General features: G+C 40.1%; 1 protein-coding gene across 4 annotated transcripts in view; it reads left to right on the top strand.

Annotated features, from left to right (window-relative positions):
- nrg1 (neuregulin 1) overlaps positions 1–21,250 on the top strand; it is a 33,380-nt gene that overhangs the window by 4,862 nt on the left and 7,268 nt on the right. For 3 of the 4 annotated variants that reach the window (XM_019894784.1, XM_019894792.1, XM_019894810.1), the window contains exons 3-4: positions 13,670–13,808; positions 17,830–17,897. In XM_019894784.1, the coding sequence (XP_019750343.1) occupies positions 13,670–13,808; positions 17,830–17,897 (207 nt within the window). Of the gene's footprint in view, positions 1–13,669; positions 13,809–17,829; positions 17,898–18,660; positions 18,720–21,250 lie in introns of all 4 variants that reach the window. The other variant, XM_019894800.1, reaches the window with a different exon arrangement.

The raw sequence follows: 21,250 nt of genomic DNA, 5'->3' as shown, positions 1-21,250 counted from the left end.
TGTTTTTTTTTGTTTTTTTTTAAACAGTGACTCCCAAGTGTTTACCAACAGCAGCTTTCTTCTTTATTGCCAAAAATTAATACCTCTGTTTTTTTTTTTTTTTTGTTAAGATGGAGGAACTTTTGGTTGATTGAGTTGATAATTTGATTTGAACAGCAGCAGCTGCCAAACTTTCTCAAAATTTAAATTGACTTTCCCTCCCAGGATGCAAAATGACTTCATGCAAGAGTTAGTGCGGTTACAACTTGGCGTTCATGAATTAAGAACAAGAACAAGAATGCGATAGACATAAATTTATTATGATTACAGCCTGCCAAAATGTGTGCTTGATTATCTGTAAATAGCTGACCGCTTTTGACTCGGATCATCACCGACTCACTGAAAACTGATGTGGGACGCATTTTAGAAAAGAGGACTTTATGCACAGAAGTCAGACATTTTACAACGTTGTCTTTCTACACCACAACAATGAATATGAAATTATTTATTTTCGTGTGTAGTGTAGGCTCTCAGCTTTTCTCTGATTTTTACAAACATATGGCCTTTACCATTCAGAAAACCCAGAGAACACTTCCATTTTAAGTGTCTCAAAAGTATTTCAATAATTGAAACATTCATGCTGAATTTTTCATACTTGGGGTCACTTACTGCCTCAGTAAATGGAGACAAGTTCATGCTCTGGTTGGGGGGGCCTGATGTGGGAAATACTTAACATTCTGTACTTAAGAAGTACAGATACTTGCGTTAAAAAAAAAAAAAAAATCAATGTAAAAGTAGAAGTCCATATTCAACTCATTCACTCAAGTCAAAATGAAAAAGAAAAGACTGAAATGTACCAAAGTAAAAGTACCATACTTTCCACACTATAAGGCGCTTCGGAGTATAAAGCGCACCTTCAATGCCTGACCTTTTTTAAAACTGTAGTCATTTATAGGGCACACTGCATTATAAGGCACATAGAACAGAAGTTGCAATAGTGGCTGCGGTTGCACTATTCATCCACTAGATGCAGTACCGTAACAAAGTAGTTTTACGTCATTATTTCCCACCACTACAGGGACTGACTTGGCCATTGAAGAATATTCCATCTTCTTCAAAAGTCATGAATTGTTTTCATAGATCGTTATGTTACGCAGTAAAGCGGCGTACTATTACTTTTGTCTGAATGAATGTAAACAGAGAGCCCTATATGACTCTGACTTAATCTTGTTACTTCTGTCAGCAGTCACAACACATTATCAGTAAACACGCGTGAGCCTGTTCAGTCAGCACTTATACTATCCTTCCAACACAACCGCCACAATTTGGGAAGATGATGTTGTATGCTTTGGATCATGAGCTATTCCCTTCCGTCTCCATGCCATCCTCTTATACATTCTAACTTCCCATCTTCTTATCTATATTGGCAAATAAATTAAATGTTTTCAACATCCAGGCAGTAAGTTGAGGTGATCATGATTTTCAGTTCATGCTACAAGAGAAGGGCACATGAGCAATCAGCGCTAGGGGGCGTTCTCCATGTTCTCACTTCATGGCATGGATGCAGGATTACACGACGCTTTGTGCAGGATTGACACCAGTCAAGAAAATAGAGCCCCCTTGACATGTTGGGAAAAAAAAAATCCCTTTTCAGGTTTACCACAACACTATCCAATCAGATATGCTAGGACATAGATGGGGAACTCGTTGCCCTGCCCACATTCTTAGTGCCCCCCTGATTTATCAAATCGCCCACCCACACACACACACACACACACACACACACACACACACACACACACACACACACACACACACATCCCGCACCAGGGGAAAAAAAAATTAAATAAAAAATTGGTGCGTGCAATTTTGAACATGTTTGCTCTTCTACAGTGGACCCCTGCATATTTTGTGGATTTTTGCGATAGTTTACAATTCCTCCCCCCGCCCCCAATATATTTTAGGGGGCATCAGTTCTACCTGGATTTTTGCTATTCGCGGGACGGCCCCGTCCCTATCCCCGTGAGTAGTGGGGGTCCACTGTCTCGTTTTAAGTTGTTATATCACCATTAAACAGTAGCTGACCGTCCTTGAATGGTCATTTCTATGCAATACAGCCCTTTGCATTGGAATTTTTTTTCTTTTTTAACCCTTTCTTATTGTATACTGGGTCATTCATACGTGCATTGAGAAAGATATTGCGAATAATTCAATATATTAAGGAACAGTAATGTATATATTTGTTCATTAAAAAACAGACAGTCGTAAACAATATTTTGTCCATATTTAAAATGGCATTTTTGTCATATATTTAGTTTGGAAGTGCGTCGTTCTATGTGGCCCCCGAGTTGCGCTGAGGAAAAATTGTGGCCCCATCCATCGTTTCATTTGCCCATCCCTGTGCTACAACATGCTTTCATTTTGTCGTAGTTTGGAGCATGTTTTTGTTCTGCTTCAAGATTTGGTCCAATGTAGAGTTGACTAAATGTTTGTTTGCCTCTTTTGTAACAGCAAAACCATATTGACTGAATATACTGCTGTTTAAAAATCCCACAACATTCTTGTGTCAGTGCCAAATTGAACCCGAGTAGGGGGTTAAAGGTAAAAATGGTTTAGCTAGCAAAATGATGTCTCCCAAGGCCCCTTCTGTGTAGTACTGTATACGTCTTGTTTCGCGCTAAAGTCAAATATCCTAGTATGGTAATAATGACCAGTTTTCCACTTGGATTTTACATCAGATTTGTCAGTCGAGTCACTGTGAAGTGCGGTAGTGGAGTTCGCAACTGTCCATGTGTCACCACTTTGGAATCTGCTGTCTTCCCCCACTCATGGTGTACCACAACCACCTTTGCAAGAATGAACTTGTCTTGGACATCTCTTGGGAAACGAGCAACGTCAACGTTATTATCTGTAACAGTAACATCGATAATGCCTTGAATTCACTTGTCTTGCGTGAATACCCACATGGCGAAACCAAGAGTCATGCAGGTGACGATGTGGTATTGAAAGATTACGCTTTGTGGTATGATGACTAAACATGACAGCTTTTAACTGTCATGTTTAGGGTTCAACATGGAGTTTCCTTCATTGTTCCACTTCCTTCTAATCTATTGCTAGGGTGGGATAGAAACTTCATCAAGGAATACTTGTTCCCTTTTTTTTTTTTTTAACTCGATTAGAAAATGTGTGGAGAATAATTCAGTGATACCTCTACTTACAAAATTAATTGTTTCTGGAATAAATTTCTTCACTAGAAAATTTTGTAAATCGAGATACGTTCTCCATGTAAATGGCCTAATTCGTTCAAAGCCCTCTAAAAATTCAGACATAAATGTTTCCTAAAGCATAAAAATGCATCAGAATATCTTACAAAGATGTAACAATTATATTATTGCACAATAAATGAGAGTTTGTATCATGTAAAAAACAAAGAATAAAGACCAAAAATTGATGGTCATTTAACTTTTAACTGCGTCTTCATCAGTTTTTGCCCTCTTTAGTTCATGTTCTCTCTCAGAAGTGGTTTTTGTCTGGCGTTTTGTAAAGAACCGATCCAAAAACGTTTGGCCCGAGGGGTGAATGACGAGGACGCTGCAGACACACATATCTGTCTATCTATCTGTCTACCACAAGTCGCACATAGACACATACGGTAGAAGTCCCTCTTAGCCAATGGGATACCAGCATGATGCTCAGCAATAGCCAATGGCAGAGCAACTAGAAGTATGTTGCGTTCAGGAAACTCGGAGCAGCGACTAGTAGCCCATACTGTATTTTAACCTTTCGTATCTTGAAATGTATTTTGTAACAAGAGGCAATATTTTCCTGTTGAGGCGTTTCGTAACTTGAAAATTCAATTTGAAGAGACGTTCATAAGTAGAGGTACCACTGTAAATGGAGTGGCACTTGATGTGGAGAAGGACTTGAGATCTTGTGAGGCCGGAAGGAAACGTTTCAAGTCCAGCCCCCCCCCCCCCACCTTCTTTTAGTGGGTAATTTTTTGCAAATATCAGTTCTCGAATTGATTATTCAATGGCTACTTACTCTTATTCCCCACATTTGAAAACGTACGTTTACTTTCTACTTCTTACTTTGTCAAAAGAAGCATGTTACTTTGTTCAACTTCTGCGGGTGATGACACCATTTCAAAAAATACATAAATGCAGCGATATTAAGTCAACCGCAGTTGAGATCTTGATTGACATCCCGGGGTATGTTTAGAAGTTTGGGAGTAATGTTTATATTCAATAAAAAGCATGATTCTTATTTTCATGGCTTGAAAGTCCTTAAAATCTTTCAGGAGAATTATCGAGCTCGTGAATCAAGCCAGCGCTTTTACTGTCACAGAGTGCAATTTGTTTTGTCGATGTATTTCCTCAAGCACAAAATTATCTAATCTTCAATCCAGATTATTTTATTTTGTGCTACCACTTACCAAAATAAAATTGAGTAAATTCAACACACCATTTTAGTCAGCGTAGACAAGGAGATGAATCAACATTTGATATATTTTCTCATTTCAACCGTATTAATGATTGCATGCATCTTCTACATCACTCCCTCACTTCATTTCTACTGCATCCTCCTCGACTGACTCTGACAGCAGTGCACCTGCTACCGGCCAGAGTGTCCGGCTCCTGCTGTTGTCGGTTCCACACATTTGGTGTCGCCGTGAAAAAGGATGAAGCCTTTTGGTAGTTTTGACAAAAACTGTTTTCCTCTCGCCTTCTCCACTTCATTTGTCTCTCAATGTGGCAACTAATTGGCTTTGCAAATGGTTACTCTCTTCCTGAATCAAGTCTGTGCATACGCAGGAAGAGGATGGACTACTAGTCCATTGCATGAGAACGAAGGTGGCAGAATTTGCAGCATTCATTATACTGAAGACTTTGATGTGCTCTTAAACATGGGAAGAAAGAGTCTCATCAGGCAGGAAAAAAAAACAACTGATTGCATATACTCAACGTAGCATAATTTGTAGACAATGTCTGTACAAGTGATTAGTCACAAGCCACTCAGGATGTAATCATACTATGAGTCATAATGACACTTGGTTACATTGTAAATACAACGAAATCTGACATCAGCTCCCTAGTTTCGGTTTTTAATTTATCAGTGAGGGGGTCTGGGGTTACGAGTCATTAACAACAACAAATAAAATGATAATCTTGATTTGTATGTGTTTTCAGCTAATAACTGCTTCGTCTTCAAGTAGCACACACAGAAGAGTATTTGAACCGTTGCCTGGTAGTCGTATATTGATTCATCCGTGAACAAGCGGTAAACAGAGTTGCTCTATTGTTCAATAAATCAGTTAAAATTGTATGAATAAGCTACATGTTATAATGGGTTGAAATCGAGAGCCTGACATTGTATTCCAGGAAAGGTTTGATTCAGTTCAGTCATTTCTCAAAACAGTGTCTTAAGAGTTGTCAGTATTTTTAGAGCCACTATACAGGGTCCCCCCCACCCCCACCAAATGTTCTTTCAACTAGAGCCACACCCCGATAGTGCAACTGTAGACGTTGCTCTTGCATTACCTCTGTCTGCCACACTCATTTACATTCTCAACAGAGCTGCGCAACAATGACGCCACATTCCCCTTGCTGCTGCTTAGACTGCAGCATCTGATGCTCAAAATTCCCTTTGGGGTTAATAAAGTTGACCCTTCAAATTGATTAACACATCACCATGTACATACTTAGCTAATGAAAGGTCTTTTTTTTAACACTTTTACAGGGCCTCATATAACAGATGTGAGTGATTGATGAAGTTGGCCCAGCAGATAAACCAGAATGGGCTGGGAATTACAGAAAGGGAAACCCACATATGTAAGGGAATGGCTAGCGATAAAGAGAAACCTATTTTTAATGGACAAAACAGCCTTTGGTATAGAGGAAGACTACTGCGCAAAATAACGGTGGATGGTGAGGCAGAGGAAAAAAAAGCACCGCGTCAAAGGCTAGTTGCTGATTGTGCAGCATTGGTGAAAGCATGGTTCCACATGGACCCCAGAGAGGAAAAACATTTGCATCAAGGCTCAGAGAAAAGAAATGTGGTTGTCTGAGGCCGCAGAGGGTCAGCGAGAAGGAGGAAGAGACTGTCAGATAAAGGACGGATACAGATGAGAGTTAAGATGACAGCGCTAAAGTGTGTTTTAGTGAACAGGAGTGACAAAGATGTGAGGAAGGAGAAATTATCCTGTTGGAAATTGTGGGTTGCATGGGACAGTATCATTATACGGGCGATGATCATGATGAAGGCAAAGCGTTCGGGATTTCATGAACTGAGGAAATGCATGATATTAAGGCAGACGATGCACTTGAACCTGTAATTTTATGCTTGTTGAAGTTTGATGAGTTTAACCCTTTCATGGTACCTGTAACCCGATAACAGGATAAGCTGTCCACTGTAGTAACCGCTGTCCCTAAACGGGTTAAAAGTAGAAGCAAATGTTCTCATAGCAGATGATGGAAATAGAATAAATGTATAACAGAGTCACACTCTTGCCATCATAAAACCTTAAACTCGACAGGAAATTCATTCATGAATGTTTCAACATCAGACATGCAAAGGTAAAAATTGGGTTACCTGATTCATGCTAAAACTTTTTTTTACAGTAATGTGTCATCAAATCATATTAAAAAAGAGCAGTTTATGTTTGCCACAAAATTGTCAAACTTATATATTTAAATTTTACAGTAAAACCCTAAGGGGCAAATTTAGCATGTGAATCAGACCTGCACATTATCAGTATGACTCTTTTCACCCAAAACAAAATGCTATTGTCAGACATTTGATCAAAACATCATTCTCATAAATAAAAGCTGGTTGAAAATTGGTTCATAAAACTAAATGGGGTAGCATAAAAATATGTTTTAGTGACTCCACTGTTTTTAATATGAAGACAAAATCACATACACTATAGAAGTCTGGCGGCCATTTTGGATGGAGCAAGATCACGGTCAAAGATCGGAAATATATCGTTCAGAGCTGAACAGGAAATGATGGCGATCAGTGATGTGATGCCAGACATAAACAAATACATTTTTCTCATCTGTAAATGTATACTATTAATCCTGCTCAACACATCTGCATATATTTTGAAGTATTTTTTTTAATCATATTTCATTTTTATTATTTAATTTCTGTGCCATTCAAGGTGACTCAGCTGGAGGGGAGGGCAGCACCCTAGCGCCCTCTATTGACCATCTGCTTCCCTTGCAATATTCCCTCTAAATTCACTTCACTTAGTTTCGGAAATTGCAGAGGTGGCCATTGTGAGTATGGCAGATGGGTCAGTTAGCTCAGTATTATAGGGCCAGCCCAGTCTGTCCGAGTCGGCGACAGACAAATGGCATCGAGGACTGACTTACCGGTACTATGTCACACTCAGGTGCCACGCAGGCAAATGCAGAAAAAATAAAACGTGTTTGATACATTTCAGTCCCACAGACCTCAGTGGCATGTGTATCATATTGTTTTTTTTTCACTAATCGCCACGCTGTGTGTGTGTGTGTGTGTGTGTGTGTGTGTGTGTGTGTGTGTGTGTGTGTGTGTGTGTGTGTGTGTGTGTGTGTGTGTGTGTGTGTGTGTGTTGTTTTCATTTGAATTTTTTTCTTTATTTGGCTGTGTGTCGGCTTGTGCGGCGCCTTTGTGTGACACGGAATCACGTTCTCAATGTCGATTCGCTGTCGCCAACGAGGGACGAACTGGGCCCACTCTAGTCGGCCTGAAAAACTGACGGAAACGGGGACGTAATGTCCATCGCTAAGGAAATAGCCTACGACAGTAGGTGCAGTGGAAGTTGTGATCAATCTAAATCAAGAAATCACACTTTCTTCCTGGCCATGCTGTACAATCTTTCTGCTCCATAAGAACTGTCAAATATTTTTGTTTCCTTTAGGCTCATTGTGGGTGTATGTCTTCTGATTCTATTGTAAGAAATATAGATTTCACTGTCATCGGACATAATCCTCGTTTGTCAAAATCAGCAGATTTCAGCAGACCCCCAAAACGACATTTTTTTTTCAACCATTAGCATTGTATCTCAAATTAGAGCAAGACATTACCAACACTTAGTTAGATCAATAAGATTAACACTTACCGGTAGTTAGGTCAAAATAACACCCATATGTGTACTGGACAGACCAATAGTATGGACATGTGAAAAAGTATTACATTTACCAATTGTAGCCCAACACCAGCAATATGTAAATTTGTCTTAAATTTAAGATAGATAAACATGAATGTGAGGGGGGGCAAAAACAAAAGCAATGGACAGCTGATTTAATTAATTTTAGTATGCTATGTATTATTTATTAACACAGTATTCTGTGGAATCTGTCAAGTTGGGCTCAGCAACTATTAAGTTAAACATTTGAAATACATGTGCACGCTTTTACACACACGCACGCACGCACGCACGCACACACACACACACACACACACACACACACACACACACACACACACAAAGTCAGTGAACAAAAAAAGGTGGCAAGCAAATATTGTCTCATTCAGGGTTGAAAAGTGGCTCCAGCACACCAGGTATGTGTGAGGTTGAGGATTTGACATCCTGTGCTGATGCTAACAAACCTGCCAAGTCATAAACTCACTGCTGTGATGGTTTTCTATAGTTGCCTTCTTGAACTTGAACACAATCCATCTAATGAGAAAAGCAAAATGGCTTGAATGAGTCATCATTTTTTCCAAGGTGATGTGAGAAAGTTACCCTCGTGCCTCTCAGCCAGCTAACAGTGAAACGGCGAGATAGTAGCGCCCTCTTGTGGCTATTTTTTGACATTCATTTGATGAGGGCGTGCCCATTAAACATCTGACAGTGTAATTGTAGTTTGATTTACGGTACAATTTTATTCAACATGTTTTGTCGTTCATTTGATATTAGACCAGGAATATTTCCTCCACACATTTGTGATTCAGAAAAACGTTTTTGGAATGGGCATCATTTTTTAATTTGGCTTTTGTATTTCCTGTCAGTATCCTGGGTTGAGCATGTAAGAAGTTTTGCATATTTGCCTTTTGCTTCATGCCAGTGTCTGATGTAGATAGGTAAGTAGGTAGATAGATAGATAGATAGATAGATAGATAGATAGATAGATACTACAATTAAAAAGTGACAGCAAAAGGTGGGGAAAGCGTGACTATTCCATGTAATAGTGTCATTTGAAATGAGAAATGTAATCAATAAACGAGACTTGCGGATGTCACGGTACACCACTGATTACAATGTCCGATTCACAGTGCAGGGGTTGTGGGTTCAAATCCGGGCTCTGGCCTCCCTGTGTGGGTTTGCATGTTCTCCCCGTGCCTGCACTGTCAAAACAGTTGGGTTAAATTTGACCCAATGTCTGTTTTAAAAAAGCACCGACCCACACTTGGGTTAATTTGAGCCAAAAATTGGGTTATTCAGTTTTCACTGAGGGTTAAGGGTTAAATTAATACAAGAAACTGGGTCAAATATATATACATAAATTATGCAGACTAACTTTTCTAAATCTTATCTGAACTCTCCTGCCCCTTGCTACTGCACTCGAAACAAAAAGCTCACGATGCCTTTTTTTTTTTTATGATTCCTGCATTTGCCCTGTCCAGCACACACACAGTTACAAAGCAACGTGACGATTTTCAAAAGATTAAAATATGTATAGTACCGTACCCAAACAGTGAGAAATGAAGAAATCCGAATGTCAAAAGTGTCGACTTGTAGACATATGAACAGGAAGTCGATGGCTGTCATAGCAACCAATCAGTCTTGATTGGTTGATTTTTGACCCAACAAAAACATTTCAGGCAAATAACACAGTAAATGTTTAATTTGAACCAACAATTGGGTTACTTCCATAAGAAATAACCCACAATTTTGACCTAACACAAACAATCCAAAAATGGAGTTAATGAAATAAACCAACTGTTTTTAAAGTGTGCGTGGGTTTTCTCTGGTTACTCCATTTTCACCCCAACAAACAAGCATGGCAAGTTAATGGAACACTCTAAATTGTCCCTAAATGTGATAGTGAGTGCGGATTGTTGTTTGTCTGTGTGTGCCCTGCAATTGTCTGGCAACCAGTTCAGCTGGGATCGGCTCCAGCACACCTGCGACCCTCGTGAGGATAAGCGGATGGATGAAACTTGTTTTTCAATTATATGGTCTCATGTGCCATATTGTACTAAGTAATGCTACCTTATTAGAAGATTTATAGACTGTTGTAAAATATTTTGTACAGTATACAGTATATCATATAGTCTTTAGACATTTTAATATATAATCTGTTTCATAGTAATATTGGACACACGTGGGACTCATTCACTTAACTGGTGTTTTCCCAGCTTACTATTTTCTTATTGAGGTCAGCGGCAGTATTGAGACAAAGCAAGTGGGTAGCCATAAAAAAAGGACATGCATGGAGAAAAACTGAAGAAAAATAAACTTTTACGAAAAATAAAAATTTGTTCTTAAAAAAAAAAACAAATAAACAAACAAAAAAAAACATGTCTTTGTGGCCACAAAACAAACACCATCTTTTGTGTTCTAAACTCTGTAGCGTAGGGGGAATTTGACGCAGGAATTCTCATCATGCTGAGCGGCATTATGAAAATAGTAAGAAATAAGAATTATGTTTTTATTGTTCATTTTATAGATGTTAATTATTCGATGGTAGTAGTCGCAGACTTGTGTTCATCCACCTCGTTTACTGAATTATTGTTCACTCCCTGTTGGAATATTTATTTTAGCGCCTTGACTAAGTATTGTAGTTGAAGTTTATGGCATTAAATACAAGATGTCGCGGCAAAGTCTTTATTTAATAATATTTGTTTTTATTTGTTTGACATTGAGACACAAGTTTCCGGCCATAAATCTGACAAGTAGTACATACGTTCTTGCGTGACAAAAGCGGGACGGGAAGGACGTGTGTGTGTGCGCGTGCGTGTGCGTGTGCGTGTGCGTGTGCGCGTGCGCGTGTGCGTGTGCGTGTGTGTGTGTGTGTGTGTGTGTGTGACGGCTACACACATAATTGTCCAAAACACACACACGGCCCACCATTGGTTATAATTTATCATGAAACACAATCCATGAAGCATTTTCTTATATCCTGTCATGACAGGGCGAATATTTCTCACTGATCTACATGCACATGCTCAAACACATACACGCAAGCATACAAATGCATATGCACACCCGGCATACAGTTTTTAAAACACAATGGGCTGTAAGTACAAATACAGTAAATATAAAAAAAATGCAGTGATTTGCCCTTATTTAAGAAATGATGTCATTTGAAACAAATGAGTCCCAGTGTGTGCATATACTGTATGATCACCACATGACACTATAAACTGAGCATAAGTACCTCCACCAAGGCACTTCAATGTATTTCCTGAATGCCAATTAGCAGTATTATGAAAAAAAAAAACCTGCACATTGAGCTCACAATGTAATTCAACCTTGCCTGTGTATGTTGGGGATGAGTTTGGTGCTTATCCCAATGAAGATTATCCTGCTTTGGCGAAGGTGCCATGCATCTTACACAATGGTGTCCAACTTGGTTGGTGTACCTAATGATGTGGCTGCCATGGGTGCATGTGTGTGTGTGAGAGGGTGACACGGAAGTGGAGTTTCAGTTCCGTTCCATCCCACCCCCAGAGAAAAAAAAATCCCTTTACAGACCATTGAAATAAAAATTTAATAAAAAAATCCTGTCTCATCCGGTCCCGGTGAAAACGACTCTCATCCCATCCCGCTCCCATTCAGAATAATTCCCACTCCCATTTTGGAGGTCAGCTACATAAAATAAAATAAGTTTGTCACCCCTACCCCTCTTCCGCATGGACTCTAAGTTTTTTTTTTCCTTCAGTGTTGGATATTCCTGTCCCAATCCCGTGATTAAACCTAAAGTTGACTCCCATCCCGTGGGATTCCCCTAAAAGAGTCAGCCTCAAGAGCGTGTACAGTCCATTAGAGGCAAGTTGGGTAAAGTTGTCTGAATGAGGCGAAATTGAGCAATTTGCACAAGATGAAAAGAAAAATGCACTGCATTGACAAAAGCGGGACGGGAAGGACGTGTGTGTGTGCGCGTGCGTGTGCGTGTGCGTGTGCGTGTGCGCGTGCGCGTGTGCGTGTGCGTGTGTGTGTGTGTGTGTGTGTGTGTGTGTGTGTGTGTGTGTGTGTCCGTCCCATCCCCCCATACTCCCCATGCCATCTGCGACCATGTAGCCACCTACAAAAGGATGCCATTTGCCCTAAAAAGGTGAAATGTGGTATTGTACAGCCCAGCATATGTCAGACCTAGGAAAACAATTCATAGCTTTATTGTTTATCTCACTGAAGAAATTCATAGGCAAACCTGTTATTTGAGTGACAACACATGACTGCACTTTCATTTAGAGAGAATAAAATTATGCACCTTTTCCCCCATGTGTTGCATATGACAATGTGTTGAATGGACAAAGGAGTACAAGGGCCACCCTGAGGCAAGACAAAATCCACAAATTCTACAAGAATAGTCACAATAGGAAAATAGTTGTCATTTTAAAATACTATGACAGGTCACAACTTTCGTAAATTAAAGATGCCCAAACAAGTGAATGGCAATACCTGTACAGTTCATAGCGTGTTTATACTCTAAAATAATTGACTGCAGTCACAAAATATGATGGCGTAATTCACATTATTAGTACTTTGTTTATTTTCAGTGGCCCAAATTTTCCTGCTTTGAATGGGAACGATTGCTCAAGATATGTATATTTTTGAATGATTTGTCAAATGCGCGGGATGATAGAAGTGAAAGATTCCCAGACTTCTGGTGGAGTGCATCATGTTTTGTCCTGAGCATGCGTTAACAGCAGCATGAGCCACTGCAGCAGACAGCACATCCCTCGCTCCGTCCCAAGACTTGAAAAATAAAGCCGGCATACCGTTGGCTAATTTCCAACACTGCTTTAATATTTTGGACCCAACAGCAAAAAATATTTGACGGTAATATTTGTATTCCTTTTAGGGTGTTCAGAACAGACACAGCTACTGTACTCTGTATTGATCAGCATAAGGGAAATGTGTGCAGCACATTGGATGGTCAGGCACCAAAAAACATTGACACTCCTAAGCGTCGATATGGCGGCCCGGTGGTCAAGTGGTGAGCGCGTCAGCCTCACAGTGCAGAGGGGCAGGGTTTGAATCCGGCCTTCCTGTGTGGAGTTTGCATGTTCACCCAAGCCTGCGTGGGTTTTCTTCGGGTACTCCGGTTTCCTCCCACATTCCAAAAACATACATCGCAGGTTAATGGAACACTTTAATTTGTCCCTGCGTGTGAGTGTGAGCATGAATGGTTGTTTGTTTGTGTGTGCCCTGCGATTGGCTGGCAACCGGTTCAGGATGCCTGAAGACAGCTGGGATAGGCTCCAGCATGCCCGCGACCCTTGTGAGAATAAGTGGATCAGAAAATGGATGGATGGAGTGTCTATGTTCAGACTCATTAGCAATTTTCATTTGAGTGTAAGTTGATATTTTAATGCATAATTAAAAATTCATGAAGACAATCATTTTTGTGATAATCATGGACCAGAGTCCACTAATGACTTTTACTGAAGGGCCCGTGTTAGTTCTCACACGACATGAATGGACTGCATTGCATGTCCTGATTCTTTCTGTTTTTGTCGGTGTGTTCTGCAGCTTCCACCAGCACCACCACTACAGCCAAGACCTCCAGTCATGTGACGCGCTGTAGTGACAGCCAGAAGAACTACTGTGTCAACGGAGGGGAGTGCTTTACCCTTGAAATCATGCCTGGCAGCACTAAGTTTTTGTGCAGGTAAGAACTTGGAACTTGAGTTATTCGCTTTGATTGAACATTGTTGTGCCTGTGCGATGGGTTTGCTGTTTTTGTGTTTTACTGGGTGTTCTCTCTGTCAAGCTACTCTGGAAACGATGCATTTCACTCAAATGATACTGAGCCTTAGAGGCCAGGAAGGAAACTATGCAGTATATTTACACTGAGCAGCCACTAAATTAATGCTACAGTACTTTCACAATTTAAGCTTGAATGTCCAAGAAAAGATGGATATCTGCCTTTGCAAAAGTAGCAATACAACAATTTAGCTTATCAAGAGAGTTAAAACTTACTTAAAGGAAAGCTTCATTAAATTTACGTGTGGCTTGATTGGTAGCAATTTATTAGTTTAGCTTGGAAAAATGCTAAGGGCTGAAAAATACACATCTATAGTGACATATTTAACTTCTATAGCAACATTTTCAATACACAGGTACGTCCATGTTGGGTGCAACTAGATATAAAGTGTGCATATCACCGCTGGACAATAGACATACATTGGACAACGAAGAGGACATAAAGAAAAACATTGCCATAATGCAGAGCAAAAAATTGCAAGTGGTTGACCAGAAACAGCAAACAAGGTCCACGATGACATTTTATTCAAAATTTTTTATGGAAAGTGTACTTACGCAAGTTTTGCCAAGCCCCGAGCTCAAGGACAGCCAGGCATGCATGCATGTGTAGCGAACATTTCCGGCACAAGGAGTGATTTACAGCTGTTGAAAAGACACGCCACGCAGGTGACATTAAAAACCAATGCCATGCCGAGTATTTTTTGAACGAAATACGGGCGAGCTGATTTGAGAGAGGGAGGATTTGTGGTTCCTCTGAATCTTAACCCTTCGCGATCACTAGCGCAGGCTGCGGCTTGTGGGTCGTCATGTACATAATGCGAGTGGAGCCGTGCTCACAAATTAAGTTGTTGAGACACCAGACCAAAGTGTCACTCTGTTCATTTTGAGGTAGGAGGTCACACTGGATTAATTCCAATATTGTTGATGCGTGTGTAGCTGGCAAATGAGCACCTTGTCTGCGCCACTTCCTGGTCCACTCGTTCTCCGGAGTGTATTTTGTGTCATCAAACGACCATCCGGCACTGCATCTTTCACATCAAAAGTGAAATGTTATATTTTATAAATTTCATAGAATAATCGTGTGTATCAGAAGCATTGTGCATGTGAGGTCTTGGCAAAGGCTTTCACAGTGAAGTGTTTAGATAATTCACTTGTTCGATAATAACCATCAAGAAGGACCTTATGATTGAGTATTTTCCAAGATAAACACCTGTTCAGACTTTGGCGTTTCTATGTGGTTAAGACACAATAGGTCATTTATTTCCATCATCTATCTGTCTTCTAATTTTCTTATATTATTTCAACCTCTTCCTGTCTGAATTCCTATCATTCTCCCTCTCAAGGTCTCACCCACTCTATCATTCTGTCAGTCTCTCTCTTGGTGTCTCACCCTCTCTCTCTGTCTCTATCTCTCTCTGTTTTCCCCTCTCTTCTCCCTGACTCTCTCTCTCACCCTCTGTCTTGCTCCGTAACTCTCTGTCTCACCCTTTCTTTCTCTCTCTCTCACGCTCTCTTTCTCTCTCTCTCTCTCTCTCTCTCTCTCTCTCTCTCTCTCTCTCTCTCTCTCTCTCTCTCTCTCTCTCTCTCTCTCTCTCTCTCTCTCTCTCTCTCTCTCTCTCTCTCTCTCTCTCTCTCTTCTCTCTCTCTCACTCTCTCAAACTTTTTCCCTCTTTCTCTCAAATGTGGATAGTCCAAATTGAAAAAAAATACGGTGTGTTGAATTTACTCAATTTTATTTTGTCAAGTAGTGACACAAAATAAAATCATCTGGATCCAGATACATTTTTCTAAGTAGACTGTACATGTACTTTAAAAAATTCTGTAAATCCACATGATTCTATTGTCCACTGCCATTTCCCCGGGGTAGGTGGTTGGGAGTCACAACATGTGACCAAGCCCCTCATCAGTGTCCTGTGCTCCTCCTCCATTCCATTCCTAACACAACGAGCAATCGCATTGTCATCCGCAAAATTCTGCAAAGTACTTAAAGTCTGATGTTGTACATGGTGAACAGGACTGCAGAGAGGACAGTCCCCTGTGGTTACTGCCGTGTTGTTAACTACATCTCTGCCAGTTTGTCCCTGCTTAACTGAGATTGGATAGTGTAGAAGGCACTTGAGAAGAGTGAAAGGGCCCTTTTTGTTTCTTCTCACAGTTGTCACGAAAAAAAAAAAAAAGAGTGCAATATTGCTGTGCCGCATGTCAAATACAGTGGTACCTCTACTTACGAATGTCTCTTCATGCAAAGTTTTCAAATTATGAAACGGCTCAACAGGAAAATATTGCCTCTTGTTACGAAATAAATTTCAAGATACGAAAGGTAAAAATGCAGTATGGGCCGCTACTCAGAATTTCCTGAACGCTACGTACTTCTAGCTGCTCTACCATTGGCTATTACCGAGCATCATTCTGGCATCCTATTGGCTAAGAGGGACCTCTACCGTCTGTGTCTATGTGTCTATGCGCCCCTAGTTGTACGTACCGTATTGGCCCGAATATAAGACGGTGTTTTTTTGCATTGAAATAAGACTGAAAAAGTGGGTGTCGTCTTATATTCGGGGTCTAGACATTATACCCACTCACGACGCTAGATGGCGCCAGATATCATTGAAGCGAATGCTGAACTTGACTCCCCAGGCCAAAGTGAACCCCTGTCACGAAGAATAAAAATAAAAATAAAGGTAGCACGGAGAAGAAAAATAAAAAATAGTGGTAAGAAAGAAAAGAGAAGAAAATAATAGAAGAGATAACAGCAAATGGAGAAACATAGCGACAATATGGAAAAAAGTGGGTCAAAGATCGGCCAGGTTAACTGGCAGCTGAGGAGAAGTTATGATGTAATTTACATTTCAAAAAATAGAATCCATTCATTGACGAATGTGATTGCACTTCAGTTTACATATTTAAATGTTCAGATATTAAGATTTGAATGAGGCAAAATAACATAATTTTTCTCTCAAATATATTGTTATAATCATTTGTTTCAGATGTACTGTAATTATTTTCTGTATAAAAAATAATTTGGTGTTCAAAAAGTCTTTTTTCAAACTTGAAAAAGAGGGGGTCATCTTATAATCAGCGCCGTCTTATATTCGGGCTAATACGGTAAATGTGAATCACCCAGAAAAAGTGTTCACCAGTTGGGCGGTCGCTCACCATGCTGATGTTTGCCTTGGACATTTTCGAAGGATTGTTAAAAGCCGACAAAAGCAAACGTCCTTGGATCAAGTTCTTGACAAAACGTGAGGCAAAAACCACTTCTGAGAGAGAACATGAACTAAAGAGGGCAAAAAATAATGAGGACGCAGTTCAAAGTTAAATGACCATCATTTTTATTCTTTATTCTTTGTTTTTTACATTATGGACAACGCTCATTTATTGTGCAATAATCTCATTGAAACATGTATTTGTTAGATATTTTGATGCATTTTTATGCTTTTGAAAACATTTGTGTCTGAATTTTGGGAGGGCTTGGAACGGATTAGGGAATTTACATGGAAAACGTCTCTAATTACAAACTTTTCTAGTTAAGAAATTTCTTCCACCACCAATTAATTTCGTAAGTAGGGGTACCACTGTAATCCCATGCATCCATGTCCAGTATTGGGTTCTTGGTCAAAAGGAAAGTGTGAGATGGGATTGCGACACAGGTCATGATTCATCGTGTTACACAGCTGGTGAATTTTGTTGGTGCTGACAGACAAATTGGGCTGGAGTTATCCACTTTGCACTTTGAAGTCATTTGTCTGATCTTTCGTCAATCATTTGACCATACGTCCAATGCCACATGTGGATCATGACGTAATTGGACATTGAAAAAAATCCATCATTCCAAGACCTTGCCTTTTTTTTTTTGGCCATCTTGTCTGTCCTATATGTAACATGTCAGTATTGTTATTCTCTTGTCCTTTCTACCCATCAACCAGGTGCTTGACCGGATTCACTGGGCACCGATGTGAACAAGCTGTGCTTAAGAAAGTCTCAAACCCAAAACGTATGTGACCACTGTATTCAGTCCCACATGTCATTACTGGTGTTTCACTCTCATTTTTTAAAAGTTGAGAAGTTCATCTTTCTTTTCTGAACAATGATGGTTAAATTTGATCATAAGAAAGGCAGAATTCAAGCTCTGTGATCTGGGTTTGATGAAGGACCAGTGTCCTCTGTGAGAGCAATAATGAACTGAAATTTGCATGTACCTTCCACATCATCACATCCCATTCTGGTGTCCATCACTAAAATAAACAGTGTCTTTTTTTTTTCTTAATACTCAACCGCTACTAATTTTTCATTAAGCACGCCCCTCTGACACCAGCATATCGAACCAACACTGTAGGCTAACTTGCACGTTTTATGCTAACTTGTAATTTGCAACTAATTTTTGGATTAAATGTGTCACAACACTGGGACTCAAGTGAGCACTGGGGGCTGAGGCTCCTCCCGTGTTCTTTGTGAGTCCTGTGTCTCTGGGCTTATATAATTCTCGCGTTGGGCTTCACAAAAATATTTGGGAACAACCGAAAGATCAGCTCAAGTGGCTGCCTATTCACATGCACATTTCAGTCATCTGCTTAAAATTTAAACCTCCCTAAATCCAAGAGATTTTTCCATTGAACTAAAAAGTTACGAATTCCAACAAGACGTTTGTCTAAGGAGCCCTCCATCCCAACACCAGTGATGACCATTGTGGGTTCTTCTTCACTTTGATACACTAACTGCCTGTCTCTTCTTGTCTGTTTCTCTTTTCTCCTAATCAGGTGTCCAAATGAATTTACTGGTGATCGCTGCCAAAACTATGTAATGGCCAGCTTTTACAGTATGTCTACTTTCACTTGTCTCTTTGTTTTTTTTTTTTGTTTTTTTTTTAATGGTGCATGTTTCATTAGCTGTAGACGTGCTGTGATGTGATGCCTTCCAAGTTATGTTTCACTATAAACCTATGATATAGGCAGATATGATTTTTGCATGTTCAAGTTTGCTTCAGTATGTGAAAGCTGCATGCGATATTGATTAAGTACACATGCGCACGCACGCACACACACACACACACACACACACACACACACACACACACACACACACACACACGTACACAAAGCTCTACATAAATAAGGAGCTTATTCATAGGGGACTACCATGCATGGCTAAACACAACCCAGTGGTGTACAGAACAATCACAAGTAAGGAAGCGGCATAAATCTAAACCTTAATGAATTATGCCTAAAGTAGGATGGAAAAATGCTGATGTCACTCCAAACAAGCTAGCAGGCCTTTTTTGGCAAATATGAAATGTGATGGTGAGAAATCAAACAGCCCTTGCTTATTATGTGTATATGCTTTGTGCCAACATTCCTGATTCTCAAGGACCTGGCCTGATTATATTGACATGGCCACAAATAGAAACGGGAATTAAATTGGCCAAAAAACAAACAAACAAATAAACAAAAGAACATGTTAACATCTAAAATGCACACCCTAGCGGGCATGTGACATCAATTTGAAGTTGAATATTGGATTTTGATGTCATATTGATGTTGAATTGACATCAGATACCCACTGGGACTGAAAGCTGAAATTATTATCTCTGCTTTGAAACAGTAGGGCACAAGAGCTTTGCTCGGGGAGGTGTTTACAATGCTGCAAAGGACATTTTTGATCTCCTCAGCGGACTGCTTTAGAGCCCATTTTGGAAAGTTATCCAAGCCAAATGTGTTGTATGGGCTGATTCCACAGACGACCTAATTCATTTGTCTGCAGCAAGACAAACAGCCTTGTCCTCTTAGGTCGTGGTATTGAGGGGGTGGGGGGTTCTCAGGAAGGGGTGGAATCTCAAGAGTTGTATATTGTCCATTTTATTGTCTATTGAGTGAACATGGGCAAGAGTGAAAATGTTGCCCACTCTGGTGTTTGTGCCTCGGCCAAAGTAGAGGACAATCAAAAAGATATACTATACTGGAAACTCAGTTGCACTCAGCTTTTCAATACGGCAAAAATATTAATCATTCTTTGCAGAGGAAAAAGAATGTATGACCTGAGCATTGTTGTATGGTCTGTCTGCTTGTGTTGCAGCACCGTTTGTGTTCAAAAACCCGTTGCTAGATAAAAATTTGTAGCTTGTGTCCCTCTGGAGTTTTGTATCGTATGTTAGTGTTCAGGTGGCAACGAATACACAACATTTCTTTGTTTTTTGTGTTGGTGTAAATTTACGATGCAGTAAAACACGGCTGACCATGACAAATGAATTGTCACAGGGTCTTAGTGTTATCATTCATCTAACGAAAGTAAACTATCTGAACAAAAACAAACACTTTACTGGGAAACACGATTAGATGAGCTAATGGAATGAGCATAGATGTGACAGGAAATATGAACATTCAAACCACTGCTACTTTGACACACACACAGAGCTGCAACACATACAAACAGAGCATAGATCAATGCACACAGGAATATATTTTCTCTGCTCTGTGGCGACAACGATGACGGCAGTATTACTGGACAGTGTGACTTTTGTGCTCTTAATAATGCTGCATTTCTCCCACCAGACCACAATGCAACCTAAACAGGTTGCAACACAACAGGGTACTACGCTGGACTTTAGGGAGTATTAAAAAAATAGTAATCCAATTAACATGGGAGTTTTCGTATGGACCAAACTTTGGTTGCATTAATGTCATTCGTATATAAAATCTGCTATATTGCGAGGGTGTGAAGAATATTGTGAGGACGGCACTGAACCAGTTTTTATACGAAGAGGTGTAGCTAACGACAAGTTATGGATTTCTGAAAAAATGTTAGCCATTTCCATGTTCCTGATATGAACCCTTCCCACTGCTGCAGCTCTCTGCCTCTTCGATAAAGTGTGTTTGCTGGCATGGAGCGCTAGAAAACTGTAACCTTTCTTTCCAAGTGACATCAGTAATATCCATCCATCTATTATCTGATCTGCTTATCCGCAAGAGGGCGCGGGCGTGCTGGAGCCTATCCCAGCCGTCTTTGGACAGTAAGCAGGGGACACCCTGAAGTGGTTGCCAGGCAATCGCAGGGCACACAGAGACGAACAACCATCTGTGCTCACACTTACACCTAGGGAAAATTTTAGAGTGATAATTGTGATTTGATCCACTGAATCGGTTTTGAGTCCAATCCAGGCCACAATACCTGGATCGATATCGGGTTGTTTTTATTAGAACCAGCCAGATCCAGTCCATAAGGTTAAACTGTATCATATTCAGACAACTTCATTTTGCGTGAGATGCCACACACACACACACACACACACACACACATATATATCTATATATATCTAGATATACAATCCCCGACCTTCAACCTCCACTGGTAGCC

This window comes from Hippocampus comes, unplaced genomic scaffold (assembly GCF_001891065.2).
Source record: "Hippocampus comes isolate QL1 unplaced genomic scaffold, H_comes_QL1_v1.1 scaffold123, whole genome shotgun sequence".
NCBI classification, from domain to species: Eukaryota; Metazoa; Chordata; class Actinopteri; order Syngnathiformes; family Syngnathidae; genus Hippocampus; species Hippocampus comes.
Note: the sequence above shows the minus strand (reverse complement) of the source record. Positions and strands in the feature narration are given on the sequence as shown.